Source organism: Salvelinus namaycush, chromosome 17 (genome assembly GCF_016432855.1).
Source record: "Salvelinus namaycush isolate Seneca chromosome 17, SaNama_1.0, whole genome shotgun sequence".
Taxonomy (NCBI): Eukaryota; Metazoa; Chordata; class Actinopteri; order Salmoniformes; family Salmonidae; genus Salvelinus; species Salvelinus namaycush.
In genome coordinates, this window is record NC_052323.1 from 3937955 (window position 1) to 3965708 (window position 27754).

The 27754-nt window shown below is 43.2% G+C and overlaps 3 protein-coding genes across 3 annotated transcripts in view; all 3 read right to left on the reverse strand.

The window, feature by feature from the left end:
• Positions 1 to 970: 970 nt before the first annotated feature.
• LOC120062121 (fibroblast growth factor-binding protein 1-like) lies at positions 971 to 2119 on the reverse strand. The gene is made up of 2 exons (XM_039011932.1): positions 2072 to 2119; positions 971 to 1910 (listed from the first exon to the last, which is right to left on the reverse strand). Exon 2 carries the CDS (start codon positions 1893 to 1895, stop codon positions 1224 to 1226), a length of 672 nt encoding a protein of 223 aa, XP_038867860.1. The 5' UTR covers positions 1896 to 1910; positions 2072 to 2119; the 3' UTR covers positions 971 to 1223.
• Positions 2120 to 3506: 1387 nt separating this feature from the next.
• Positions 3507 to 4391, reverse strand: fgfbp2a (fibroblast growth factor binding protein 2a). Its single transcript, XM_039011931.1, has 3 exons — positions 4341 to 4391; positions 4292 to 4297; positions 3507 to 4256 (listed from the first exon to the last, which is right to left on the reverse strand). Exons 1-3 carry the CDS (start codon positions 4389 to 4391, stop codon positions 3507 to 3509), a joined length of 807 nt encoding a protein of 268 aa, XP_038867859.1.
• Positions 4392 to 8430: 4039 nt separating this feature from the next.
• Positions 8431 to 27754, reverse strand: part of LOC120061868 (prominin-1-A-like) — a 113543-nt gene continuing 94219 nt past the window's right edge. Inside the window, exons 19-27 of the mRNA XM_039011648.1 lie at positions 22525 to 22617; positions 21568 to 21585; positions 20672 to 20725; positions 20428 to 20508; positions 20272 to 20340; positions 19854 to 19943; positions 13414 to 13529; positions 9549 to 9617; positions 8431 to 8528 (exon numbers count right to left, since the gene is read on the reverse strand). Of these exons, the coding sequence (XP_038867576.1) occupies positions 8459 to 8528; positions 9549 to 9617; positions 13414 to 13529; positions 19854 to 19943; positions 20272 to 20340; positions 20428 to 20508; positions 20672 to 20725; positions 21568 to 21585; positions 22525 to 22617 (660 nt within the window). The 3' untranslated portion in view covers positions 8431 to 8458. The remainder of the gene's footprint in view (positions 8529 to 9548; positions 9618 to 13413; positions 13530 to 19853; positions 19944 to 20271; positions 20341 to 20427; positions 20509 to 20671; positions 20726 to 21567; positions 21586 to 22524; positions 22618 to 27754) is intronic.

The following is a 27754-nucleotide window of genomic DNA, read 5'->3' on the forward strand; positions in this document are numbered from 1 at the left end:
TTTGTCGTTTCGAACATCTAATGACAATGATCACGGGCAGCTGCTCACCGATTTGACAGCTCCAACGCACTTACACCGCCAACACCCCAAAACATCAGCTATGCAGGTTTCGGCGATCACTGGTTAACGCTTGATCTGATTTAATCTAGGCCTTAATGCACCTACGGGTCTCTGAACATCTCTGGAAATCCTAGGAATGCAAGATCCTCACTGTGTAATGATAATAAAAATACCAAGAATGATGATTCATGAAAAGCTATTGGACCAAGACTAAAGAACCATCCAAGAGTCAATTATCTCATCAATGAAGAGGGTTGGAGTTCATTTAATTCAAATGAGTGAAATCCAATTAATGGAGAGAAAAATGTATCAAAAGTTTCTTCCCTTGATTGCCTGATAGCAATAGTATTATAGTTATAGCAAAAATATCCATTAGCTATCAAGCAGTCATGTCATGTTACAGACATCACGATTGTGTATTGCTGTAGTGATCTACATGAAAGGCGTAGCTAGACGTCACAGACTAGTGTTCAGAACATGTGAATTGCATTTCGACCTTGGAAAAAGCCAATGAAAAGCCAGTAGTCAGTGCCAAGGAACGCAGCATAAATCTTCTAAATGATCCCTCTAACTGACTTGGTATAATTACAGTGTGTAATTACCCAACATGCTCAAACTCCTAATATTTTGGCAAATGCGGTGGAGTATGCACAGGAGGGTTGTGTGTGCGCGCATGCATGTATTCTCATGCGTGCATGAGCGAGTCCATGTAGGGTGGTACGGGATAACACTCTTGTCTACCAAGTAGTAGTAAATCATACACTAATCTTTAGTCATTAGAAAATAATGAGGAATAAGTATAAAGCTATACATCCTTGACAAGTATAATAGCCTAACTTCAATCCACCCTCCCAGGTTACAGAGCTGCAGAAATGCTTCAACTACAAGGGCATATGAAGAGAAGAGTTGAGTACATAGAACAAAACACATTTATTAAGTACTGTGGCTTTACAATGAATACAACACATGGCAAAAAGGGGAAAATTGGTATGGATGGTGTGAGACAATCCATCTCGAAACTCCATCGGTCTTGATATTTTAAATAAAATATCCATCACAATCCATCAAAAATGCATACATCTTCAGGAGGAGTAGCAACAAGTGTCAATTTGTTTATGACTAAATCAATGGGGGAGAGAGGAAATTTAAATGCATTTATACTCTCAACAATCATCGTTCTGGACCATGGAAAAAAAGAAAGTACACAAACTCGACCAGGAAGCCGCGCAATATTCTTCCGCCAGTCTCTTTTGATTAACCGCGCAAGATTTGGCACCGAATGAAGAGGCAGAGAGAGAAGAACGCGGCTGAATTGTAGTCCTTGGAAGTGTAACAATATCTCTGGGTGTGTGGTTAAGCTTGAAATGCGCGTCCTTGGGAGCTTTTCTGCACATACCTGCTTTAATCAAAGCCGTTGAGTCAAAGCATAAATTCTTATTTTTCTTTAGAGCGCGCGCAATCTGTTTCCAATAGGCTTTGGTGTTGGACTCGTACCCAGGGCAAGTGGCTGGTTTGGCCACATATTCGCAGTCGAAACTTGTTTGCCCTTTTTTGCAGTTCACGCTAAGCACAAAGGCATTGTCACCTGTCGCAACCCAAGTGCATTGCATCTTGTCTTTGGCGGAGAATTTGCCCTTGAACACATTTCCTTTGGGGCTGCTGTTTTTCTTATCTGGAGATTGGACGGGGGCTTTTGGTTGCTCTCCGTCCTTTGGTCCTTCGTTTTCTTTCTTCTTCATCCCCCTTTTTTTGGATCGTTGACAGTTAGCCATCATAAACTGCTGAGATATGCAGGCAATAACCAGCATGATGGTTAAGTTGGTAAGAAGTGTCATGTCCCGCTAAAATATCTGCAAAAAATAGCATAGTTGTGTATGTTAGTACAGTACAATTACCTCCCATTCAAATAATTGCCACTGTAGCCTATCACAACACAGCAGATGAGATTTATGGAGGACAATGGCGCATCATATTTAACACAACATAACAGTGGTTATTTTATTCAGCTCACCTGTGGATTTGGGAAAATGGAAATGGTTCAATCCCGTTGTGACACCCCGGGAACGCGCACGTGGCATTTATAGAGCACGGACACACCCACCACTCCCTTATTCCACCAACGTGGAAAATATGCTAAAACGCACTGTTTGTCAGAGTTTATTTGGTGGTGTCTTGTCAGAATTCGTTGTCCTTAATTAGGCCTATACAATCATAACAAGTGAAAGCGTGCATACTGAAAATACGCAATTGATTACCTATAAAAAATATTCAGGACTTTTCTCTACATATGTTAATAGCCTAGTAAAAGTGCAGTGAGCCACGCATTGACCGCAGCAGTCATTGAAAAAATGATATTTGAAAGAAGTTGATACAACAGCGTCCCTTACTGGGGAAAAGAGACACTGCACCTCAAACAGGGTAGTATTGAACACAAATGTAAACATGAATGTTTCCAATATTGTTCATTTTGACTTTTTCCCTGCTGGTATTTAAAAAATGGAGAGAGACAGGCTTTAAACCTAAAGCAAGCCAGTAAGGAACACAGACACACCAACAAAAATTAAGAACACACTTTATTCATTATATACAGTCATTCATACATTGATTGTGACATTTCTGTACAATGAACCAGTGGTAGAGTTTGCAGAATATGCCACACTACTATGTGAATGACACAAAAACCTTGTCATGTTTTCCCCCAACACAGCATATTCAATACGTGGTTTATGGTAATACAAACGTACACATAAACAAACATACAAAAAATGGCAAAACCAATGGTGTATCTGCCTTAGGAGAGTACATCATAGGGTACCATAGGTTTGTCGGAATGTGTTGAGTGCTTTCTGACACAAAAACCATGGTACTCATTTTTGACAAAATGAGTACCATGTGAAAGACGATGGATTTAAGTATCTGTCCATACCCGATCCACACATTCAGGTATGGATGCTTTCAGTTGTTATTGTGACCCTTGGAATTACAATTTCACAAAAAAATTTGGATTGGTATTGGTCTCAATGGAACACTCACAACTCATGGTAAAATGGCTGGCTGGAAAGATGTTTGATTGACAGAAATTACAGCACGATCATTCCCATGAAGAGGGTGTTCAAACTCTCTTCTATAACATTTATTAACAAAGTCCTCATCTGGAAAACCACTCTGAGCACCTCTTTAGTCAGACCTTTGAAATCATCTTCACAGGGAATCTAAATCTGGGAAACAGAAAGCAAAAGTAAACACAGTGAATAGGTTTACATTTTCTACTCAGTAAAACACGAACTAGACTTTGAGCTAAACATGAAATCATATTTTTATAGACCTTAATTAAAATTACCTTAAGAGACATACAAATGCTCATCAAATTATCGTCATGATATATTATACAATGACTACAATTCAGAAAATATCAACAGCCAACCTATTTCAACTGACCTTTATTATTAGTTCTGAAACCAACCAATGACATAGGAACAGATGCCTTGAAGTGACTGCCAACAATACTCTTGTGCAATCTTTTTGGCATTGCTCTTGACAGTGGGCTTGGTTGGTTTTGGAGTGGTTGGTTTGGGTGTCAGAAGCTTTTTCAGTACTGCTGTCTTGTTCACTGCTGGTTTTGCTCCTGTGGGTTTTGCTCCTGCTGGTTTTGCAGCTGCTGGTCTTGCCTGCTCTGGTTTTGCCTGCACAGGTCTGGATTGCACTGGCTTTGTAGGTGCTGGTCTTGCTTCTGGTTTTGCTGGCTCAGGTCTTGGCTGCTCAGGCTTGGTTGCGGCTGGCTTAGCCTGCTTGACGATCGGTGTCTTGGGGGTCTCTGGTTTCGCCTGGGTTGACTCTTGGGTTTTCTCCGGCTTTTGGGGGGTGGCTGCTGATGCTGCCTCTGGCGTGGAGGAAGCGGAGAAGAACATCTGGGCGTCTTCCGGTGCCCTCTTGCACATCTGAGGCTTGATAGCCTTGGGTGCCTGGCAGGCGTTCTGGAGTTTCCTCAGGTCCCACATGATCTGGGTGAAATAATGGCGAGGGTTGTTGTTGTAGGCACGGCACATCTGGGGCTTGCCCGTGTACTCGCACCAGTAGGTTCTCTCTGCACCCTGGCAGGATATCCTCAGCCTGGTGACATCTCCCTGGCCGGTGACGCTCATGGTGCACAAGTCCTTTGCTTTGTTGTTGAACTGGATGGGGTCCTCCCAGACACTCTTCCCGTTCTCTGCAGTAGCAGCAGCACCACCACCATTGCCTGCCCTCGTGTTGCCATTGCCGTTCTCGTTCTGACCCTCCACTGCCCAGAGGCAGCAGGCGAGGAGCAGCAGTGCACTAGCCCGAGTCCACATTGTTATGCCAGATGATTAAGTGTGAGAGAGGGAGTGAGAGTGGGACTGCAGAAGCTGAGGGTCCCTCCTGCTATTTATGGGCTCAGCACACAAAGAGGGCATTCAGGTGAAAAAATCCTGGGTTACAAGAGCCATCCTGAAGAGGGGAGGAGTGTAGTGCAATTTGACTATAATTTATGGCTGTCTGGAAACTGTCAATGAAAGCCAGGACCACATGCGAAACCAATTGGGAGGGAAACGAAGGAAGTAGTCAGAGAACATTGATGCCCTCAAGTTTAACCAGGTGTTATATAATCGCCCATACTAGTATAGTATATAAGTGTTTCATTGACAAATATGTCAAGCACAACTTTGTGGATTTTATCGCTTTAAAAAAATTCCAGACTGCCATTCATTTTGAGAAGCTTGGCACACTGATGCCAACATAAGATTTCTGTAATGGTTCACCACGCCACTTACATTTTCTTTCTCAGTTTTACATACCGTTGGTATGTGTGGTAAGTACATTTCAACTCAATACCACAAAGTGTCTTAAAATGTTATTCTATAAGGACATGTCGAACTGTTCAAGGCTCACTGCTGTTTTAAAGTGAGACGTTTACAACCATACAGCACAGCCTATAATTTCCTTCCAAACATAAACACAATCAAATCTGAAACAGAAGTGTGGAGAAACTTGAGGAAATAAATCAGAGAAGAACAAGAATAACCCATAATAGAGTTGCTGACTCGAGACAACAGCATGTTTAGTATGTAACAGCGAGTGTGTGTCTGTGCGATAGAGAGGGGGGTAGCAGCACATGCCTCTTGCAACTTTATTTTCCTAGCAATCAATCATAACGGGGGAGAAAGGGCTCCTTGTGAGTGACGCGGGATCTGTAATGTAAACTCCCGGAGCAAGTTCGCTTCGCTTTGTAGAATCAGGAATCGCACTCCGTGGACGCAAGCCAAACGAGGGGCTGGGCATTTTTTCCTCTCTCTCTCTCTCTCTCTCTCTCTCTCTCTCTCCCTGTGCATGTCAGTGGCTACACAGGGTTTGCAGGGAGTACAAAGAGCTGCAAAGGTGGTGAACCAAAATATATCACTGCAGACAGCCTGAAGAACGATGAGTTAAGAATCGAAATACAATTACCTAGGATTTGAAATAAAATCAGCTCTCTCTAAAGTTTAAACTCATTACTCAATCTTCTTCTTTAACCAGTTGTACATTTAGGGTGAGGGAGAAGTGGTCATGTGCTATGTGCAGGTCAGAAAATGTCTATCTGGGCAGCACAGATGTGGGTGTGGGTGCCAAATGACTGTGGAAACCTAGCCCATAACAAAATATCATCATCTCATATCCAAAACAGCGGGTACATAATGGGGTACGGCATGTTCTATGTCCGACAACGGTAACATTATGTAAGACTATGTGGTCTTAAGGTAATAGCTAACACATCTGTAAGCCCACTGTCTCATGTCAAATGTTCCTGATCACGTGTAGATAATTATTTACATAAAACAAAGGACATGGTGTCCAAAATAGCGACCCCCTTGCCCTTGAAAACTTGTAACGATTGGTTTCTCCGTTGGTTTCTCCAGCGGTCACTGAGACACACCTCTAACTGGAACATTAATAAAAAAGATTTGTGTACAAGAATGCAACTGAAAGTTTATTCACATTTGTACACTTTCAAAAAAACATCATACAAGGACACACATTTCCAATGGGCACCATCAGTGTCCCCCCACTATTCAGTGCCACCATTACAGTTACACCCTTAAAACAACCAGTAAACATTGCACCCACTATCTAACCAGATGGTGCATATAAAATGTCTGTCATTAGATCTGAGTAAAATAGCGTGTTATGTGATAATCATACACTTCTTAAGGTAAGCAGTCTGCAGGCATGGAGTACTTAAGTAGTAATAGTTATTGGGAAGTGACGTTTCTTTCCGAGACTCAATGGGCAAGATCAGTTATACCAATAAGATGTCCTCGCTCCTCTCATCAACAAGCCTCTATTGGATTGGCTTAATGCTATTTGATTGACAGCACATGGTAGTTAAGTAGGCTAATGTCCCCATCTTTGTGAGGCAAACAGTGGGGAAGAAGGAACATGTAAACAAGTGAGAACAGATGGGTTATATTATTGGGGGTGGCACATTTTTACAATATGTTAACGTTGTCCACACGGGTGTCATAATTCACTTTAAGCAATACATCTCTTATATACAAATGACTATTCAATACATTCACCCTTCCATAGTTCCATAGGTACCAAAAGCTACTGTGGGATTAAAAAAAATTTGAAACAATATATTATGCATAACTGTTATACAACTAAAGACCTGAGACCTACAGTAAAAATAGGAGTTGGCTTCAAATAGCAGTTCTCCAATTGAAAGTTTGACCACTACAATAGCCCCGAAAATATCTTTATTAACGTGCCGTGTTAGTATACGCAACATGATACTTTGCATTTACTGTTAATCAATTAATCAACTAAGGAATGTTATGGTCTCTTGACATTTCTGTCCAGGTTCATGTGACATTCCACCTGTTATACACTGATATGAGATACAGTATTTCCTCATATCCAACAAGATGGTGGACATCAGTCAAAATGCTACGGTAAAACTGGTCTGAAAGGCAACCGTCTGTAGTTTGCCTCAACCCTGTTTGTTTCACGTGATACGTCTCGAACGGGCTCTCCTCGTCAGTTCGTAAAACATCATTGCAAAAGACCCCTCAAATATGAGCAGTAATGGCAATGTTTTAGTAGCAGCTCTACATGACATTTCAAAAGATCTTTTCAGTCACCGTTTAGACAACGCGAAAGACGTACAAACGGTTTGAGACTACACAGCCATGTAACTGTTGCTGTGTCCTCAATTTGAACTCCGCCTCGGCTCTGATATTGTGGCCAGACTAATGTAAACACATTAGACAGCTGAGGTGAAGGATGAAGGTCGACCGACACTGGCTCAGATGTATGGCTTCCGTAGAGTTTCCCCCGGGGAAGATCAAAGAAAGGGTTGATGACAGCACCTTCTGTAGTGTCTGAGGGGGGGTCCTATTGGACAGCAGATATCCAGAACAGGCTGTGACTGGTCATTAAGATCTTGTCAGTAAAATGATCCGTGCAGACAGAGGAAGAGAGGACCAGCTGAACACACACAAAATATATCAGGTAAGGACCTCTTTTTGGAGCTTTGTCTTGTCCAAGGGGTGGGAAATTGATGGTGTCCTAAACATAGACGAAATGCAATTTAACACCGCATTCAACATCTGAGTAATAACGCACTGATGTAAAATAGTCTAAGTGGAAAGCATATAAGTGGTATATTTCTATGCTAAAATGCATCATAGAAAATAGAAACAGTATCTACAAGTATAGTGGAAACTCACAATCTAGTGCTTCAGTTCCAGTTTCCGATGGCACTGTAGAAAAGACGATACTGCATCAGAAAATATTGACATTTAATTGCATCAGATTTGATTAGATATTTCAGAAGCTTATTGCATTTGCCATTGTGAGACTCAGGGGGGAAATGAAAGCAATGAAATGTGAGTTTTGAAATGAGAGAAGGAAGACTTTCATCTTAAACTGTATAAGTCATTAGTAATAGCAAACACACACAGCGGGCCTGGTCTATTGTAAATTTATAGAGCAGTTACACGTGGCTAGACACAAATACCATCGAACCATTTACGGTTTATTAGTGATTCCAAAAACAGCAATCCTCCCCGTGCAGACTTTCTACAAAGTCATTGAAGCAGACATGCAAGTGCTAAAACAAGCTGTTGAAGAAGGGTGAATTGGGGGGTTACATAAGAAAATACGGTGTCAAGCAAAGGATGGGACAAGAGAGAAAAGACTGTCGAAGTTCTGGAGGTTTTTCAGTGTGGCAATGGCATGCAGACAAACAGCAGGAGACGGTGGCATGTAGGCACGGAAATGGCATGAAGAGAGAACAAAGGAAGGGAAGACAACGCTGATGAGGCGGAGGGAGAGATGTCATCCCGAGTATTCAGTGGTTCTCGGTACCTTTCTGGAGTCGGTCAAAAAGCCTGGGCCTCTCTCACCAGTCAATATGCCTGGGGGGAGCTGAGGCCCGTGGGAACCTAGTCATAGTGTCATAGGCAAGGATACTACTGGCACAGGGGTACAGAAAGGGGGACAACATCAATGTCAGGAAAAGGGAACATTCGAGGGTCAACCATTTTGTTAGTCCAGTCTCTTGCTTTCAGATCCTGCACTTGAAGGGAGCAGCAGGCGTTTTCCCAAAACACAGAGAGCAGAACCACTCCATCGACACTCGCTGAGGGCTTGAGGCCAACAAGGGATGGTATGATGCCAGGGTGAATGTATGCAGTACATTTGTCTGTGTGTAACCATACACGTGTTGCATATGCACAGAACTGAGAGAATAATATCCACTCTATCCAAACTGATTTTCTATTGACTTTTAGAGGGAAGTAGAGGGTGACACCATGGTCATGGTGAATTGATGACGATAGATTATAATAAAAGACAAGCCATAGGTGGTAGTCTTAGCATGTTTGTTATTGTCATGTTCCCTTGTCTGTCATTCTGTGGTGATGCGCTCTGTGTTTGGTTCACATTGCTTGGCCGTCCAAATGCACATTTCAACGAAAAACATGCAGTTAGAGGTCGTTAGAAGTTAGTCACATGAGCAGTTGTCGCAGTAGCACCACACCAAAGCAGACATGCTTGCCTCTCTTTTTGCCTCTCTCTGAGCAAAATGATCACGTGTACATTCACAGCAGTTTGCCCAATTCTAAAGAAGAGGAGACATGCAAGGAGTTTCATTTCACTTGGTCAAGTCATTGTGCACAGAGCATGCAGTGGGTTAGTAACGCTCCAAAGATCATGTGAAACCCAAACCCAAAACACACAAGCTCAACCTCCCAATGCTGGAGCAGTAACCAGTGTAGCCTCCAGCGGAAAAATCCATCTGACCTCCAGATGTGTCTGAGGGGCTAGCCAACCCCTTGGGCATGCACAGTGTCCCAGCCACCTTATTTAACCACCCCACTGAGTGACTGACTGCCCCCTAGCCAACATGCCGCCCCTGCCCCAATCCCTCCCTGAAACAGGCCATGCAAATAGATTATTTCCGTCGGGCTGCTTTATATCTTGTTAATTACCTTGTCATTACAGGGTTTTGGATACCTTGTAAATGCTCAATATGATAACCATTATTACCAATTTCCATACTGAAACAAAACATTGCATACCAAAAAAACATGATGGAAAAATATGACGTGAGCGACATGGCATGCTATCAACCCTCGGCAATAAAAGTTTTTCTCTAAATAGGAAAACTTGGGAAAATGCTAGCGTCTATTCTAAACGTAAACAAATGTATGGTTCTATATAGAAAGTCTAGAATGCATAAACCACAGTATTTTATCTTACACCTTAACTTACAAAAACAAAGGTGGGCTGTAAGAATCAAATCAAAGTGTATTAGTCGCATACAGTTTAGCAAATGTTATAGCATCGTCCAGGTTGGGTCGGGGTAGGCCGTCATTGTAAATAAGAATTTGCTCTTTACTGACTTGCCTAGTTAGGTTAAATAAAAAGAATAAAAAAATAGCGGGTGCAGTGAAATGCTTGTGTTACTAGCTCCTAACGGTGCAGTAAAATGTCAAACAAGTACACAAATAATCAAATACTAAAAACAAGAAATCAGAGCCCCCTAATGATCAACAAGGGGCACTTTTTCAAGATTGCACGCAAAGGAAAGCCAAAACGATACACCAATAGATGCATTTCAAAGCTAAAAATGTAAAAACACCAAGAACCAGCACCAAGAAATCAGCAATTCAATCTATGTACAAAATCCACAGAAAAGCGCAGATGTACGGATGAGTTATACTGGAAGGAGAAAGGAGAGGTAAAATGGGTCAAATTGATCTTACGTTTTCATGGGAACTGTCTCAATGCTACAAAGATAGAAAAAAGAAAAAAAATGTATGAAATGCTCGGCAATAGAAATGCACCAGAAGGTTTCGGGCACCGATCAGATTACGTCGATACACGTCTTTGATCAAGACACTTGGTGACTTCGTCTATCGCATTCATTCACTACTCTAAGTGCATGGGAGAGGTGAGGGCTACTGAAGGATGCATAAAACAATAGGAATAGTACTTAATACGCTGTTTTTTCCCTTCTTCATAAAGTGCAAAGTGCTCGACAGAGAGAAATGAAATGAAAAGTAAGGATGGAAGAAGATGGAAATAGTAGGAATGGTTATCACAAAGTAAAATGCCAAGTCCCAGAAACAGAGGAACTGAAAAGAGAGAGAGAAAGAGAATTAAGTAGAAAGAGTTAAGTTACTGTTGCTTACAACGAGTTACTACTGCAAATTAACTGCAATAGACAGAAGAGGGGAAGGCAGAGATAGGGGAAGGACAGTAAAGGCAATATAGAAAAAGGGCAGGAATGAAGCAATGCTATTACCTCATACTGAACTTGTCTGTTGTGGATTGAGTCAAATTGTGTTAATTACCACTTTGTAATCCTGGCACATGAGAACTAATCAGACTCAGACCCAATTTCAGTCTTGTTAATGCATATCATAGGGTCTAATAAGGAAGTGTTCCCCAAGATGACTTTCCAGTCTCAAATCAACATTGACTGTATGGCCTCTTTAACCAAATAGGCACGGGGAAAGCGCTAGGTGGGGTAGACCAATTGTAGGGGTAAATTTGTAAGCAGGATCACCATACATCAAACTAATCACTGGGTTGCACTACAAATTCACAGTAGGGGACGTCCAAACCTCAGCTATAGTTCACTTAAGAGGATGATCAAAGGACCGGCTCGATTCGGTCTTATGTAGCAAAATTTGAAATGGTGTTTTTTACAATGGATAAAAGTAGACTCAGAGCTAGAAAATGGTATATCATACACTACAATTGAGGAACACTGGGAAAGTAATTCTGCTTTGAAAGTTGATAAACTTGTAACCACACTTTTGAGAAAATGGCCCTTGAATGTTTTGGTAAACCTACTGGAGAGCTCTTCTTTGTCTACACCCATTCAGCATCCTTCACACCCTCTTAAGCCTTAGCTCCACCCATCTCTTTAACGATTCAAATGTAAGGCAATGTGCTAAACAGAGTGAGTACGACGGTACTGTACTAAACAACCAAAGACATCAAGACTAAAGGCTGGTTTATACTACGTCTAGCGACATGTCTGTAGACAGTTGTTGCAGTGACATCATGAACATTCTATTGTCGTCCGACATCAAACTTGCTGTCGTTATGAAAAAGTATAAACACTAAAACAACAGGCTGCATGACTTCAGCAACCTGGTGGTCCAAAACAGCATAACTGGTGTATTTTTAACACCAATTAACCAACCCGTTTAAAAAGGAATTTAGTTTATGTCAATCGAGCAAACCAGGCAACTAAAAGCAACTTTCTAAACAATGTTTTGGTTCGTTTCTAGCTTGTTAGCTAGCTAGCTAATGTTAAGTTAGCTGGCTAACGAGTTCAAATAATGACAATATCATATAGCTGACAACGTCTTAATTTGAGCTAATTTGTATTCAATACTACAGGAAAATAAACTCACAACAAGATCATTATTTATAAGTTAATGGCGAGCTAATTACAGAAAATAGCTTACGGTTGTGAGTGTGACAAAATAAAAGCAGGCCATTCTACTGGAGAATTTAAGAACTGAGACACTGTCTCATTGGCCTAACGTTATATCCTAATTTGACTTTGGTGCAGGTCATGTTCTTCACATTACTGTCTCTGGTAAACACAAACTAGATCAAATATAATCAAAGTTTACAGGATACAGAAGGTGTAAACGGTACAGTGAAATGGTTACTTGCATAGTGGAGTCTTATGTTTAGACATTTAGCTAGCTAGCTAAACAGTTAACCATAATCCTAACTTATAACATTATTACCCTGCATGAAGGTACTCTGCAGGTAGCTAAAGCTAACCAACTAAGTTTGACGTTCGCTAACTAGACAGGTGTTTTATACAACAGCCTTCTGTGTGTTCTCTTTGCAATCAAACGCCAGAATTTTCTCCATCTCCTTAGATGCTTCCACTGGACATTCCACTGATTTCAAAACTCGGTCCTCCAGAAAGTGGAGAGCATTACAAACACTTTTGCAGTTCTTCGTGATATCTTTCAAAATAGCCGCGTTAGAAAGGATTATCCACACATACTGAGCAGCTCATGTTATAGACATATGCTTGCTACATGGCAGACCAATCCAAACTCATTTCTCGGCATGTCCAGCCCAACCATTATCTCAGCCAATCACGGCTAGCTGGAAGGTTCCTGGCTTTTTCCATGGCTAAACAAACTAGGCAAGTAATTCAACAATTTTATTCGTATTTACAGATGCACACACGTTTGTTATTAAGGCACATAAAAGTTCACATGCTCCAGAAGGCATTTCTGCCAAAAATACGCATTTTGATAAAAAAAATCTGTTTACGTTCAAATGCCTCTCCTGTGAAGTAGTGACATACGACTAGTTTCCTGAAACGAGTCACATATGACAAACTGTATGTGACGACATAGTATTTAAAGTAACTGTTCAGTGTTCATAGATTTCTATGAAAGATGACCTATAATTAATTCCAATATGAGTTAAATAGTTTTCCTTTCAAAAAATTGTAATTAAGTATGTTAAATAGCATGTGTGGGCACACACCAACAACAGAATGGTGTGGGCGTATACTGTCATTAAAATACTAATGCGAGTAGACTGCTGATTGGCCAGCTCAGCCAATGAGCCAACATGACATCATGCTCTATGAGGAAATAACAAGCATTTTTTAAGATATAAGATATGTTTAAGATATAAGTTTGAGGTGGTTTTTTTAAAGTGTTTTTTTCCCCTACAATTTATGCTTTGGCCACAAATACTAGTATAGGACGAGTCAACAACATCTGGGTATGAGTTAACAGAATATGAACTTTTAAAAGCGAGATTTTCACTGGACAGTTTAAGATTAGAGATACTCACTCATCGTAAACATCCTCTGTGTCCATTCTACGGTAGAACTTTGCCAGTTTTACTGACAGGATGATGCTAGGAAGGAGGAATAGGGTACAGCAGCCTAGGCCAAACCAGAATGTGTTCTGAGAGACAGGGAAAACAGAGAGAATGCAGTAATCAGTCAAAAGCAGTCCTAGGTTTGGAATACTTTCTCTTGATCATACATTTTTTAATACATGATATATATATATAAAAAAAATGTACATGATAAATATATTTATGGTTTTATGACAGATAGCCATGGAAAATAGCCATGGAACATAATATATAATTGAATATCTCATTACTGGGACGTTTTTCAACACTGGAGCCTGAGGTATGAAGTATAGCACCATAAACTGGCTACACTTCTCTGCACTGTCAACCGTGCATATTAATCTTTCGTAGAGGACTTTCCATCAAGTTGGACACAAAGTTCTGCACAGTGTCTGTACCTGTTTGTGACTGTGCATGTTCTTGCAGAGGGGCCAGCACAGTTTACCCAAATCTAAAGGTGGAAAACACTGAGTCATAAAGTCTACATGAAGCAGAGTATGTGAGCGGAGCTGGAGCTTTGACTGGAGCGTGGAGCGAGATTCCCAGAGGCTGGGGCGTCGGCCTTATCGCCTACTCCATTTTCGCTCCAATAGCATTCCAGTAGCACTGACTTCACGAGCTTAATCGCATGCCCGGCCCAGCATGCATTTGTAGTCTACTTGTGTGCTGCTATCTATAGGCCCTTGCTTTAGTTATTGTCATGGAGTTCGCTAACTATTTTCATGAAGAAATTAATAAAACACACAGGTGATAAATCAAGGTGACTTATAAAGATGAGGACCAAAGAGCAAGAGAGGGAGCGTGGTGATCCAGTGTTCACAACTAAAGAACAACTGTGGAATCTGAAAAGACACGTATCCCAAAAGCATGCTACATGCACATGCTAAAAGAAAGGAATGAGGTGGGTAGATAACTAAATGTGTCATTGTAGCAAAGTATTTATAAACCAAAAATCTGATCTCCTAAACGTTTAGTTCATTTTCATTATATTATCTATACAATAGACCAATAAGCCTGGCATATTCACACGTTCAAGGAGCTTTCTGTTTTGACTGGGTTATTTTGCCTAAAAACCTTTAGGCCTACTGTACCCATATAAAAATTAAACATCTCTGCCCAGCCTGGCAAGAGTGGCTAAAAGTGTGTTTAGCATCCCCAGTGGCTCTGCAAGTGTGGAGAGGATATTTTTCGCTGCTGGCCGGCTCTCCAGGCACCATCGCATGAGCCTTAAGCCACAGACTGGCCAAACTCGTGTTTCTAAAAATGGATTTTAAAAATGGATTCAAAGGCACTAAGTCATTTTTTTGTCTAATTTGCATTTAATTATAAGTAAGTCACAGCCTATATGTGCAATTTATAGACTATAACGATTTAATTCAATGACCAACTGTCACGGATCCCTCCGGAACTTTCATTACGCACACCTGTCCCCTATTCCCACTGATTAGTACTTGTATAAGTGTGCCCTTTGGTTTCCATGGTGCTGTCCATTATTGTTACAATGTCTGTTGGTGCGTGTGAGTACCTGTGCTGTGTTTTGGGCTTTCGTGCCCTTGTAGATTGCGCAGATGATTACGGGTCTCGTCCCGTGTGCTAATCATTGTGCGCGTGTGTTATTTATTCGAGGTACTCCTCGCTCTTCTGTTTTGGGTTTCTACCCTGTGTTTTGTATAGTGTTTGTTTGGTCTTCGTCCCCGTGCCTTTACACGGCACGCCGTATTTTGGGTACAATAAAAAACCCTATTAAGCATTCCTGTGTCTGTCTCCCGAATCATTTATACCAGCGTGACACCAGCCTACTGTGCATTTTTTTGTAGGCTATAGCCTTGAAATAATAAAAAACCCTAAATAATTCATTTTCATTCCTTCTTAGGCTCCCTGTTTGGCTCCTGACCTATTAAGAGTGTGTATATGCTGTTTAATATGACATGTTGTAACGGCTGTCATATTCGTTCTCCTCCTCAGACGAGGAGGAGCATGGATCGGACCAACACGCAGCGAGGTATGTAGACATAATGATTTATTAAATGAAGACGAAACACGAAGAACACTTGAATAAACTACAAAACAACAAACGACGTTAAACAGACCTGAACTTGTGAACATAAAAAACAATGAACGCACGAACAGGAAAGAATGAACGAAACGAGACGAGACAGTACCGTGTGGTGCAACAAACACAGACACAGCAACAATCACCCACAAACAAACAGTGAGAACAGCCTACCTTAATATGGTTCTCAATCAGAGGAAACGTCAAACACCTGCCCCTAATTGAGAACCATATCAGGCAACACATTTAACCCAACATAGAAACACATAACATAGACTACCCACCCAGCTCACGCCCTGACCAACTAAACAAAGATAAACAAAGGAAAATAAGGTCAGGAACGTGACAGTACCCCCCCCCCCCAAGATGCGGACTCCGGCCGCAAAACTGAACCTCAAGGGGAAGGGTCTGGGTGGGCATCTGTCCACGGTGGCGGCTCCGGCTCCGGACGTGGTCCCCACCCCATCATAGTCAATCCCCGCTTCCGTAGCCTCCTCCAAATGGCCACCCTCCAAATTAACCCCACTGGATTAAGGGGCAGCACCGGACTAAGGGGCAACACCGGAATGAGGGGCAACACCGGACTGAGGGGCAGCTCCGGAATGAGGGGCAGCTCCGGAATGAGGGGCAGCACCGGACTGAGTGGCGGATCCTGGCTGGCTGGCTCTGGCGGATCCTGGCCGGCTGGCTCTGGCGGATCCTGGCCGGCTGGCTCTGGCGGATCCTGGCCGGCTGGCTCTGGCGGATCCTGGCCGGCTGGCTGACGGCACTGGCTGCTCCTGTCTGGCGGACGGCACTGGCTGCTCCTGTCTGGCGGACGGCTCTGGCTGCTCCTGTCTGGCGGACGGCTCTGGCTGCTCCTGTCTGGCGGACGGCTCTGGCTGCTCCTGTCTGGCGGACGGCTCTGGCTGCTCCTGTCTGGCGGACGGCTCTGGCTGCTCCTGTCTGGCGGACGGCTCTGGCTGCTCCTGTCTGGCGGACGGCTCTGGCTGCTCCTGTCTGGCGGACGGCTCTAGCGGCTCGGGACAGACGGACAGCTCTGACGGCTCGGGACAGACGGGCAGCTCTGACGGCTCGGGACAGACGGGCAGCTCTGACGGCTCGAGACAGACGGGCAGCTCTGACGGCTCGAGACAGACGGGCAGCTCTGACGGCTCGGGACAGACGGGCAGCTATGACGGCTCGGGACAGACGGGCAGCTCTGACGGCTTGGGACAGACGGGCAGCTCTGACGGCTCGGGACAGACGGGCAGCTCTGACGGCTCGGGACAGACGGGCAGCTCAGACAGCGCTGGGCAGGCAGGCAGTTCTGGGCAGACTGGCAGTGCAGGCGGCTCTGGGCAGACGGGCACACCTGTAGGGAGGAGACGGAGAGACAGCCTGGTGCGTGGGGCTGCCACAGGACCCACCAGGCTGGAGAGACCTACAGGAGGCTTGATGTTAAGAAGAGGCACCTGAAGGACCGGGCTGTGGGGGAGCACTGGAGCTCTGGTGCGCAGCCTTGGCACCACTCCCCCAGGCTGGAATACTACTCCAGCCCGTACCCTCCAGAGTGCAGGCACAGGTTGAACCGGGCTGTGGATGAGCACTCGAGATCTAGTGCCTACTACGCGCACCTCTCCCTTAGGCTCCACTCCCACATTTGCCCGGTACGAGCGGGGCGTAGGCATAGGACGCACTGCACCCTCCCAGCGCCCCGGAGACACAGCACGCAGAGCCAGCGCAAGATACCCTGGACCGAAACTGCGTACCGGAGACCAGACGCGCTGAGCAGGCACAATACGCCCCGGCTGGATGCCCACACTCACATGACACTTTCGGGGGGCTGCCCTATAGCGCACCGGGCTATGGGCACGCACTGGCGACACCGTGCGCTTAACCGCATAACACGGTGCCTGACCAGTGACGCGTTGCTTATAATAAGCACGAGGACTGCGCTCAGGTCTGCTACCTGGCTTAGCCACACTCCTCTCTAGCCTCCCCCCCAAAAAATTTCTGGGGTTGCCTCTCGTACCTGTCGCGCTGCCGTGCTGCCTCCTCATATCGCCGCCGCTCAGCTTTCGCTTCCTCCAGCTCAGCTTTGGGGCGGCGATACTCCCCAGCCTGTGCCCAGGGTCCTTCTCCATTCAAAATCTCCTCCCATGTCCAGGAGTCCTGGGATTTCTGCTGCTGCTGTCGCTGCCCTTTTCCCCGCTGCTTGATCCTTTGTTGGTGGGTGATTCTGTAACGGCTGTCATATTCGTTCTCCTCCTCAGACGAGGAGGAGCATGGATCGGACCAACACGCAGCGAGGTATGTAGACATAATGATTTATTAAATGAAGACGAAACACGAAGAACACTTGAATAAACTACAAAACAACAAACGACGTTAAACAGACCTGAACTTGTGAACATAAAAAACAATGAACGCACGAACAGGAAAGAACGAACGAACGAACGAATGAACGAACGAATGAACGAACGAACGAGACGAGATAGTACCGTGTGGTGCAACAAACACAGACACAGCAACAATCACCCACAAACAAACAGTGAGAACAGCCTACATTAATATGGTTCTCAATCAGAGGAAACGTCAAACACCTGCCCCTAATTGAGAACCATATCAGGCAACACATTTAACCCAACATAGAAACACATAACATAGACTACCCACCCAGCTCACGTCCTGACCAACTAAACAAAGTTAAACAAAGGAAAATAAGGTCAGGAACGTGACACATGTAGTCTATTTGAAATGATGTTTGCTTCTTACAATCACCTTTTCATGTTTATTCAAATACTTTTCATTAAAATCCATATGGTTTGGTTTCAATACGTAAAAAACAATTGGTAGGTCCAGGTAGTCAAAAAAATAGATAGGTGTTGGTTAAATTGTTTGATTTGAATGAATGGAGTGAATTTGGAGCGGCAGTTTCTTTTCTTGTGAGCACAGGGCGGTTTTTAGGGGAGCGGTAGGAAAGCACCGGGAGCGGTGAGCGGGATTTCTAACCACTCAACTCTGCTCACATGATCTGACATGAAGTAATCATAGCCGTGACATAACAGCCCGTAACAGCCCCACGGTCCGTTTACGAGAATGAACACTGTCGTGATTAATTCAATCACACTGATAGTCAAAGTGCCACAGCTGTACTCTGTCACCATGTTAGGTAAGTAGTTCCATTCCTCCATCCCTGCCAGACACACTGTGCTGTTGACCCTTCTCTACTGTATCAACTTTTAGTGTGGAAACCCAGTTGTGTGTAGCTACTGTACAGAGGAAAGCCTAGAAGCACTATTGGAGCACTTACAGGCTCTTTCCTGTGTTGGTGCACCTTTGCTCTGTTGCTCCGGGACACTAGTAAAGTTACCCATTGAGCTTTAACAAGCGCTTTGGTCCGTACGGTGTGTCCAGAAACATCCTGTTAGCAGTCCAAGTCAATTAGCTGACGCTGGAACCTATGTGGGCTCTAAGTGGCGGAGGGGGGGGGCTAGTTGTTTCATTTCATAAAGATGGCTTCCTGCCATTGGGACCGTGTTGGTAACAAGGCCCCATGCAGACTGGACAGATGGGCAGATGTCGAGATTATGTAAGGCTGGCTTTCATCTCCTTCTAGTCTCTTCGTCTCTCTCCTTCTCATTCTGGACTCTTCGTCTTTGCAGCACTCTGTAGGGTGCCTCACTGTGCACTGCCTAACTACCTCTCACTGATCATGTGCTGGATTCCAGGGCTTGACTTGTATGTTCCAAGTCAGGCGAGGTTGGGGGTGACGTGTCTATGAGTGTGATTGGAGAGGGTAGATGGGGTGATCGGGGGGGGGGGAAGAGGGCCTCATTTGTCTGATGGAGCTCTGTTCAGGGTCACGGCACCCCACTTACCTCCCAAACCCCCAAACTCCCTACCCCCACCCATCTCCACTACAGACCCTTCACCTTACACACACATAGACCCTGTATCTCTCCCGAGCCTTCATTATATCATGCCATTAGAGTCCGCTAAAACCTGGGGCCCTCAGAAAGAACCCGCCTTGTCTTCTGGGCCTGGCGGGCTAGGGGGTTTTGGAGGAGAACACAGAGGGAGCTGTGTGAACCCATGCCAGTAGAATGTACCGTGTGTGCCCCTACACATCACATATTTTAGCAGAGTGCAGCACATGGCTGTGTGAACATACTGTACTGGTACAATGACACATGAACCCTCTCAAGAGACCAACCTCCAACCCCCTCACCCCTTTCAAGTTAGGCCCTGCATGCCTTCCTGTCTGCAACCCAACGGCCCAACAGACGTTTCAGGCATGTTTTAAAAGGATCCCTTATATTGCGTTTTTAGTTACCAGCGAGTCAACCAAGAAGCTGCAGGCTACGATCTCCACTGTGTCCACGATGTTGCTGAAGGGTTTGCAGGCCGCTACCTCCATGGTCAGCTGGGTAAATCATGCAAACCAAGAGCACATGTTACATACCATTGGCAAACAATTATGAAAGTTGTCGGTTGGAATTTCTGGGAAATGAAGGGACGTTATAGCTTTACACTTGGACAATTCGCGATTGATGACTAAGTTGATTGAAAACGAGTCAGCAGCACGGTCACTTTTGGCACAATTCAATTAAGTTGTGAAAAGCATTCTGTTCAAACAGTAAGACTGTAATTTACGACAAGAGATAGCAGAAATATTGCATATCTAATTTCCTTCTTATGCTACAGGGGGGAAAACCAAGGCATTAACAAACTGTTGAGACACAAATACTTACAGAAGTCCTGACCCACTCTATGTATTGCCTGAAATAACCAACAATGGTTTGCTTGTACTTTTCCGTTTCCTAATGGAGAGAGGAATAATATGTTAGCTACTGAGTTTTATTGTAGCATTGAAATGTAAACAATTACTGGGAAGCCATAGTAATCACCTGGTTGACGACTTGTGTTGCATTCTGGGAGATGAGATACTGCGCTGCTTCGATGGTCGCCAGTACATCGGCGACTTTGTTCTGGACAGAACAGAGCAAAAATAATGCTCAAGAAGCTTTCATAAGAGTCTATGGAGCTGCTACGGAGTCGTTGTTCAGTGTTTATGGGTGTACTACGAATGCTTGACGCTGACTGAGTCAGCGCGAACTGTTGGGGTACGTGGTTCGCAGGAGGCCCACTTACCGGCAGGTCTGAGACCGTCCTCTCCAGTAGTCTGATGCTCTGGTTCAGCATACTCTTTAAAGGGGAAATGCACAACACACAACACACCCCAGAGGTTTAAAGGTCAGGGTTTAGAGACATGAGGTCATTGATAACCGCTAAAACACACACCACTGAAACACAGGGGGGACGAGACAGGCACAAGCATCACCACCTTGATAATACGGTTCTGCTGTTACAACACACATGGGGGGGGGGAAGAAGAGCAGCATGCTTCCCACTGGGAGGATACTCCCAACAACGTCATCTCATGTGGATTTTGGTCGTGAGAAATGTGCTGCAAAACATGTCAAAACCCCAATTAAAGTGCTTTCACATGAATTCGTAATACATTTTTTCAATACTATTTGAACACGTGAAGACCACTCGTGACGACTGATACTGTTCCGTGCAACACGTAAAAAGTGACAAACTCCATGCTGGTCCCCAGTATACAGTACATACATGGTCATTAGTCAGCACATGCACCAGAATATTGAAGAATAATTACAGGATTAACAATTACAGACAGACTAATCTACATATCCTGAAGACTGATTCATTTTTTAGGCATGTAACGGACCCAATCTTGCTCATGCTAAATCAATCATGTCCTACAGGTCTGAATCAGCATGCTGTACTACATATCCTGACCTGAAAAGAGAATGAACGTTCATGGTAATGGTCAGGGCATGCAGGGAAAGCCCCTTGGATTCGAGGTACAAGGAACATGGACAACTCACACTAGTGGTGGGCACCAATATTAATTATTCGATATGATATCAATAATTTGATATGATGTCGATATGAGCAAGGCATGTCATCAACCTCAACATTACAAGACGAACACAGGTCCCATTGTGGAGACACACGCTTACCCTCGCTCTAACATATTTCTTGGTAGCCATTAGTTGAAGTAAAAAGAGTTAAAGGGGAAATATTTAAAAAAAAAAGTTAAGACAGACCTCTAAAACTCAGCCTTTCTTGGTAACAAGATTGCAGTTCGTGGAATTACTTTGAAGTACACTGAGTATTAATGGGTATATTATCATATTCTGGGAAAGGCACATTATATGTGGCCTACAGTGATGTCATGTAAGTATATATTGTTGGGTCCTTTTAACATATGCCTTTTAAAGAGTAAAATACTTGTGTGAGATGTAGCAAAATATATGATTGATTTGCCCATGTGAATGTAACAGTCAACTACTTCAATATTCTAGCTTCGAGTGTCTTTCAGGGTTCTAATGTCCTGACTGCACAACCATTGATACCTGGGTCAAATACATATGTCAGATGTGCTGCACTTGGTTTGGATTGCCCGGTACAATGCAACCAATGGAATAGTCCCAAAAGAGCAAACCATTTTATACGTACTCCCAAAAGCGTACAAATAAATCAAGCGCACCGCATACATTTTCAACTATTTGAAAGTATCTGACCTACGTGTTTGACCCGGGTCTGATTCTTGTAGGTCAATAATACCTATATGTCTCTCTAGCTCTATAGTCTACAGAATTTGAGTGATACAGTCAATACAGACCCATAGAATAACCCTTTTTGGTTCCAGGTAGGTTCCTTTGTGGAAAGGATTCTACATGGAACCCAAAAGGGTTCTACCTGAAACAAAAAAGGGTTCTTCAAAGGGTTCACCTATGAGGACAGCCGAAGAAACGTATTACGTTCTAGTTATAGCACCTTTTTGTCTGAAAGGGTAGATAGAGCACGACTACGGGCCATGGCCATTTCTGCCAGTCTAGTGAAGCCGAGCACTGAAGTGCCCAGACATGGATGTTAATCTAAAAAATAATGATTGAAGATAGATTGTTGATTACCATGGCCTGCTCCATAGGGATGACCTGCTGACTGTGGATCTGCCGGAGACTGTTGGCGTGGCCCTTTAGAGAGGTCTGGAGGGGCCCCTTGGGCTGTGGACACACACACACACAGACAGAGGTTCAGAGTAGACACACATAAACACATACAAAGATGTAATCATAATAGTATCCAAAAGGTCACCATTGTTCAGCACCCCTGGACAATGTGCCTTGCTCAAGGGCACAGCAACAGATTTTTCACCTTGTTGACTCCAGGATTCGAACCAGTAACTTTTCGGATACTGTCCCAATGCTCTAACCTCGAGGCTACCACACACACAGTACCAGTAAAAAGTTTGGACACACCTACTCATTCAAGGGTTTTTCTTTATTTTTATTAGACATCAAAACTGAAATAACACATATGGAATCATGTAGTAACCAAAAAAAGTGTTAAACAAATCAAAATATATTTATGTTTGAGATTCTTCAAAGTAGCCACCCCTTGTCTTGATGACAGCTTTGCACACTCTTGGCATTCTCACATCTCAACATCAACATTTCAGAGGAGACTGCGTGAATCAGGCCTTCATGGTCGAATTGCTGCAAATAAACCACTACTAAAGGACACCAATAATAAGAAGAGACTTGCTTGGGCCAAGAAACACGAGTAATGGACATTAGACCGGTGGAAATCAGTCTTTTGGTCTGATGAGTCCAATTTTATTTTTTTTATAATTTTTTTTATAACATACAACATACTTGCAGTGAAGCTGCTCAACAACTACATCACACTAGTCATCTAACAGACTCCCATCCAGAGCGACACACAGAAGCAACCAGGGTCAACGCCCTGCTCAAGGGCACGTCGACAGATCTCCCACAAGGTCAAAAACAGGGACCCGAACCATCGATCCACCAGCCACCGGCCCAAGCTTCCAACCACCAGGCCACCAGCCCTCCAAGATCCCCCCCACAGTTCTCCAAGAGCTGCCCCTCAACCATCCGAAACCCCCACAGAAAATAAATAATAATAATCCCGCCCCAGACACCCCCTCCATGCACCAAAACCAACAAAATGAACAAAAGAGAAAAAATATAAAGACAAAGGAAAACAGAAAACAACCATGTAAAAAAACAAAAGACATGAAGGACAACAAAAATCATAACAGCAAGGCCAACTGAATATGTTAGAGTGCATGTATGGCACTATTTACGCATTTGTCCATGTATGTGCACATGTGCGCATTTGAATGAGAGTGTGTGTATATGCATGTGTACAAACACTTGTACGGCATCAACCTCAGGCAAACCAGCATTAACTGTAACAACACTGCCCCTCAGTGTCATTCAAAGTTTTATTTTGACTTTTTTTTAAACTTTGATCTGTCATTCTATCCCCCGCCCAGCAACTCCACTCCCACTTGTCTCCAATTCCACATCCCAACCCTCAGCTTCCCTCAGCCCATCCCACCTCCCATCCCATCTCTACTGACAACCCTCTTCAGTTTTCTACGCACCACACATCTTTCAACTGTGCTGTGATGTTTAACATACAATTTGTATCTATCTAATCGAATAGAATCCACAGATTGCAAGTTGAAGATAAATACTTTGACTAAGAGTATTAGTATATTAGTAATTGACTGACCCGGTCTCTCCAGATCTCCCAACAGTACTATTTCAAGGGTGAATTTTAGACCAATGCTATGCATTTTCTGCTAATCCTGAACCCGAACCTGAACCTGAGACCAGAAACAGGCTACCTGAGAGCAATAGCAAAATAAATGGTCTATTGATTCTGTATCATCACAACAACAACATCTGCAGAGATTCGATGATTGTATGCCCCAAATATTCAACATTTTGTTGGTGGCAAGAATTCGATATAATAATTTTCGCTGACAAGCACAAAGCCTTGAATCTTTTTTCTTTTTTACCCCTTTTTCATGGTATCCAATTGGTTACAGTCTTGTCTCATCGCTACAACTCCTGTACGGACTCGGGAGAAGCAAAGGTCGAGAGCCGTGCGTCCTCCAGCCGTGCGTCCTCCAAAACACAACCCAACTGCTTCTTGACACAATGCCCACTTAACCCAAAAGCCAGCCGCACCAATGTGTTGGAGGAAACACTGTACACCTGGCGGGCGTGTCAGCATGCACTGTGCCTGGCCCGCCACAGGAGTCGCTAGTGCACGGTGGGACAAGGACATGCCAGCCAAACCCTCCTCTAACCCGGACGACACTGGGCCAATTGTGCACCGCCCCGTGGGTCTCCCGGTTGCCTCCGGTTGCGACAGAGCCTGGACTCTAACCCAGAATCTCTAGCGGCACAGCTAGCACTGCGATGCAGTGCCTTAGACCACTGCGCCACCCGGGAGGTCCTAAAGTCTTGAATCTTGCATCGTTTTATATATCAACTCATACACCCTGTGTCATGGAATCGGTTCATCAAAATCTCTTCCCAACTATTTTGCAATCTGTATGGCACCGCTGTCAACATCCTGGTTCTCAAATGAAACTGGTATACTTTCCTATTTATGCTATTTTTATTCCCCCACCAGTTTTGATCCTTTATATTGGGCAGACAGACCAGTTCCCTACCTCCTCCCGCTGCGACCCGCCTCCTCCATTTTTGGGGTAATGCTGTATTCAATTGTTTGTAATCTTGGATTGAGCAGACCTTCCCATACAATTCTGATAACTCCATGAAAGACATAACTCTACCATTCTAATTTACAATATAATTTAAAAACAAAATGCCCTTTTCAAACATCTTTCCCATAAATACAGGTGTTTTATCAACCAGCACATCTGAGTTCAGCCATAATATTTGTTGTAATATTTGTTCTATCTTTTCAGGGAGATGAAATTGAAATTATAGCCAGATCTGCAATGCTTGTTTGAAAAAGAGAGATACTTTGAAAATAGTATCATTTTCAATTAATTGAAAATGAGACATGGCAATCTGCACAAAAGCAAAAAGGCCATTTTTAAACAATAGATGAGCTTTTCTTAGTAATCTACTTGAGAACCATTTAGGGTTCAAGTAAAACGTTTGAATAAGTGAAGCTTTTAGAGATATTTTGAGATGATATATGATATATTTACCTCTCCGTGGTTGCAGGATCTTGTCTATTTTTTACAAGTTTTCTATTGAAATTCATTGTGGAGAGCTCATTTATATATTTTGTGATATAAATACCAAGAATGTCTAGTTCACCGTCAGCCCATTTTACAGGTAAACTGCAGGGTAATGTAAAAGTTATATTTTTTAAAGATCCAATACGCAATATTGTACACTTATCATAAATAGGTTTTAGTCCAGAGAGTCCAGAAAAGTTATCTAGATCTTCAATGAGACATTGCAGGGATCTAGCTTGCGGACTTAATATAAAACTTGAGACATCGGCGTACATTGACACCTTTGTTTTTAAGCTTAAACCTTGGATTTTTAATCCACTAATGTTGTTATTTGATCTGATTTTAATAGCTAGCATTTCGATGGCCATAACGAATAGATATGGTGACATCGGACACCCTTGTTTAACTCCTCTTGATAATTCAAAACCCTCTGAGAAGTAGCTGCTATGTACTATTTTACACTGGGGTTGCTATACATTACTTTTACCCATTTTATAAGATAATCACCAAAATTGAATGAATAAAATACAGTCTTCCTTAATCAAAGGCCTTTTAAAAATCTGCTATAAATACCAGGCCTGGCTTCTTAAATGTTTCATGATCCATTATTTCTAGTAGTTGTCGTATATTATCTCCAATGTATCGTCCATGTAAAAAACCTGTCTAATCAGGATGAACAATACCTGGTAAAACCTTTTTAATTATGAGTGCTATGCATTTCGCTCGTATTTTTGCATCACAACATTGAAGAGAAAGAGGCCTCCAGTTTTTAAGATAGACTGGATCTTTATATTTACCATCTGGGTCTTGTTTTAACAATACTGAAATCAGACCATCCTGCTGAGTACCTGACAGACTACCATTTCTATAGGAGTAGTTCAAACAAGCTAACAATGGAGCTTTGAGTATATCAAAAAAGGCTTGATATACCTCTACCGGTAAGCCATCAAGCCCTGGGGGTTTTCCAGACTGAAAGGATTTAATTGCCTCAAAAAGTTATTCCTCTGTAATTTGTCCTTCGCACTGAGCTTTCTGTACATTTGTTAAAAAACATTTTTTTTATTCTTTGGAAAGAATTCCTCACAGTAATTGTCATTCAGTGGGTGAGGATAAGACGGAAAAGAGAACTTCTGCTTAAAATATTTAGCTTCCTCTTTTAAAATGTGTCCTGTGTTGGAGATTCTGGAAGAATTTGATGCATTGTTCTCCATATTCCATCCAGTTTGCTTTATTTTTGTAATAGATTACATTAGATCATTCTTGAATAAGTTCCTCCAGTTGTTTTTGTTTTTCCACAAAGTTATTTTGTATCTCTGTGGTATCATTTTTATTCCTATCTAACTGTATTAGTTCATGTATTTCCCTTGTTAGTCTTGTTTCTTTAGTCAGAAACTGCTTTTTTATTATTGATGAACATTGAATTGAATGACCTCTGATATCCCAAACAATAAGGGGATTTGCTGAACCTATTATGACTCCAAATTTGAGACTTTTGGTTCCAACCGCCGTGTCTTTGTGAGACGCAGAGTAGGTGAACGGATGATCTCAACATGTGTGGTTCCCATCGTGAAGCATGGAGGAGGAGGTGTGATGGTGTGGGGGTACTTTGCTGGTGACACTGTCAGTGATTTATTTAGAATTCAAGGCACACTTAACAAGCATGGCAACCACAGCATTCTGCAGCGATACGCCATCCCATCTGGTTTGCGCTTAGTGGGACTATCATTTGTTTTTCAACAGGACAATGAACCAACACACCTCCAGGCTGTGTAAGGGCTATTTTACCAAGAAGAAGAGTGATGGAGTGCTGCATCAGATTACCTGGCCTCCACAATCATCCGACCTCATCCCAATTGAGATGGTTTGGGATGAGTTTGACTCCAGAGTGAAAAAAAAGGGAAGGGAAAAGCAGCCAACAAGTGCTCAGCATATGTGGGAACTCCTTCAAGACTGTTGGAAAAGCATTCCAAGTGATGCTGGTTGAGAGAATGCCAAGAGTGTGCAAAGCTGTCATCAAGGGAAAGGGTGGCTACTTTGAAGAATCTAAAATCTAAAATATATTTTGATTTAACACTTTTTTGGTTACTACATGATTCCATGTGTGT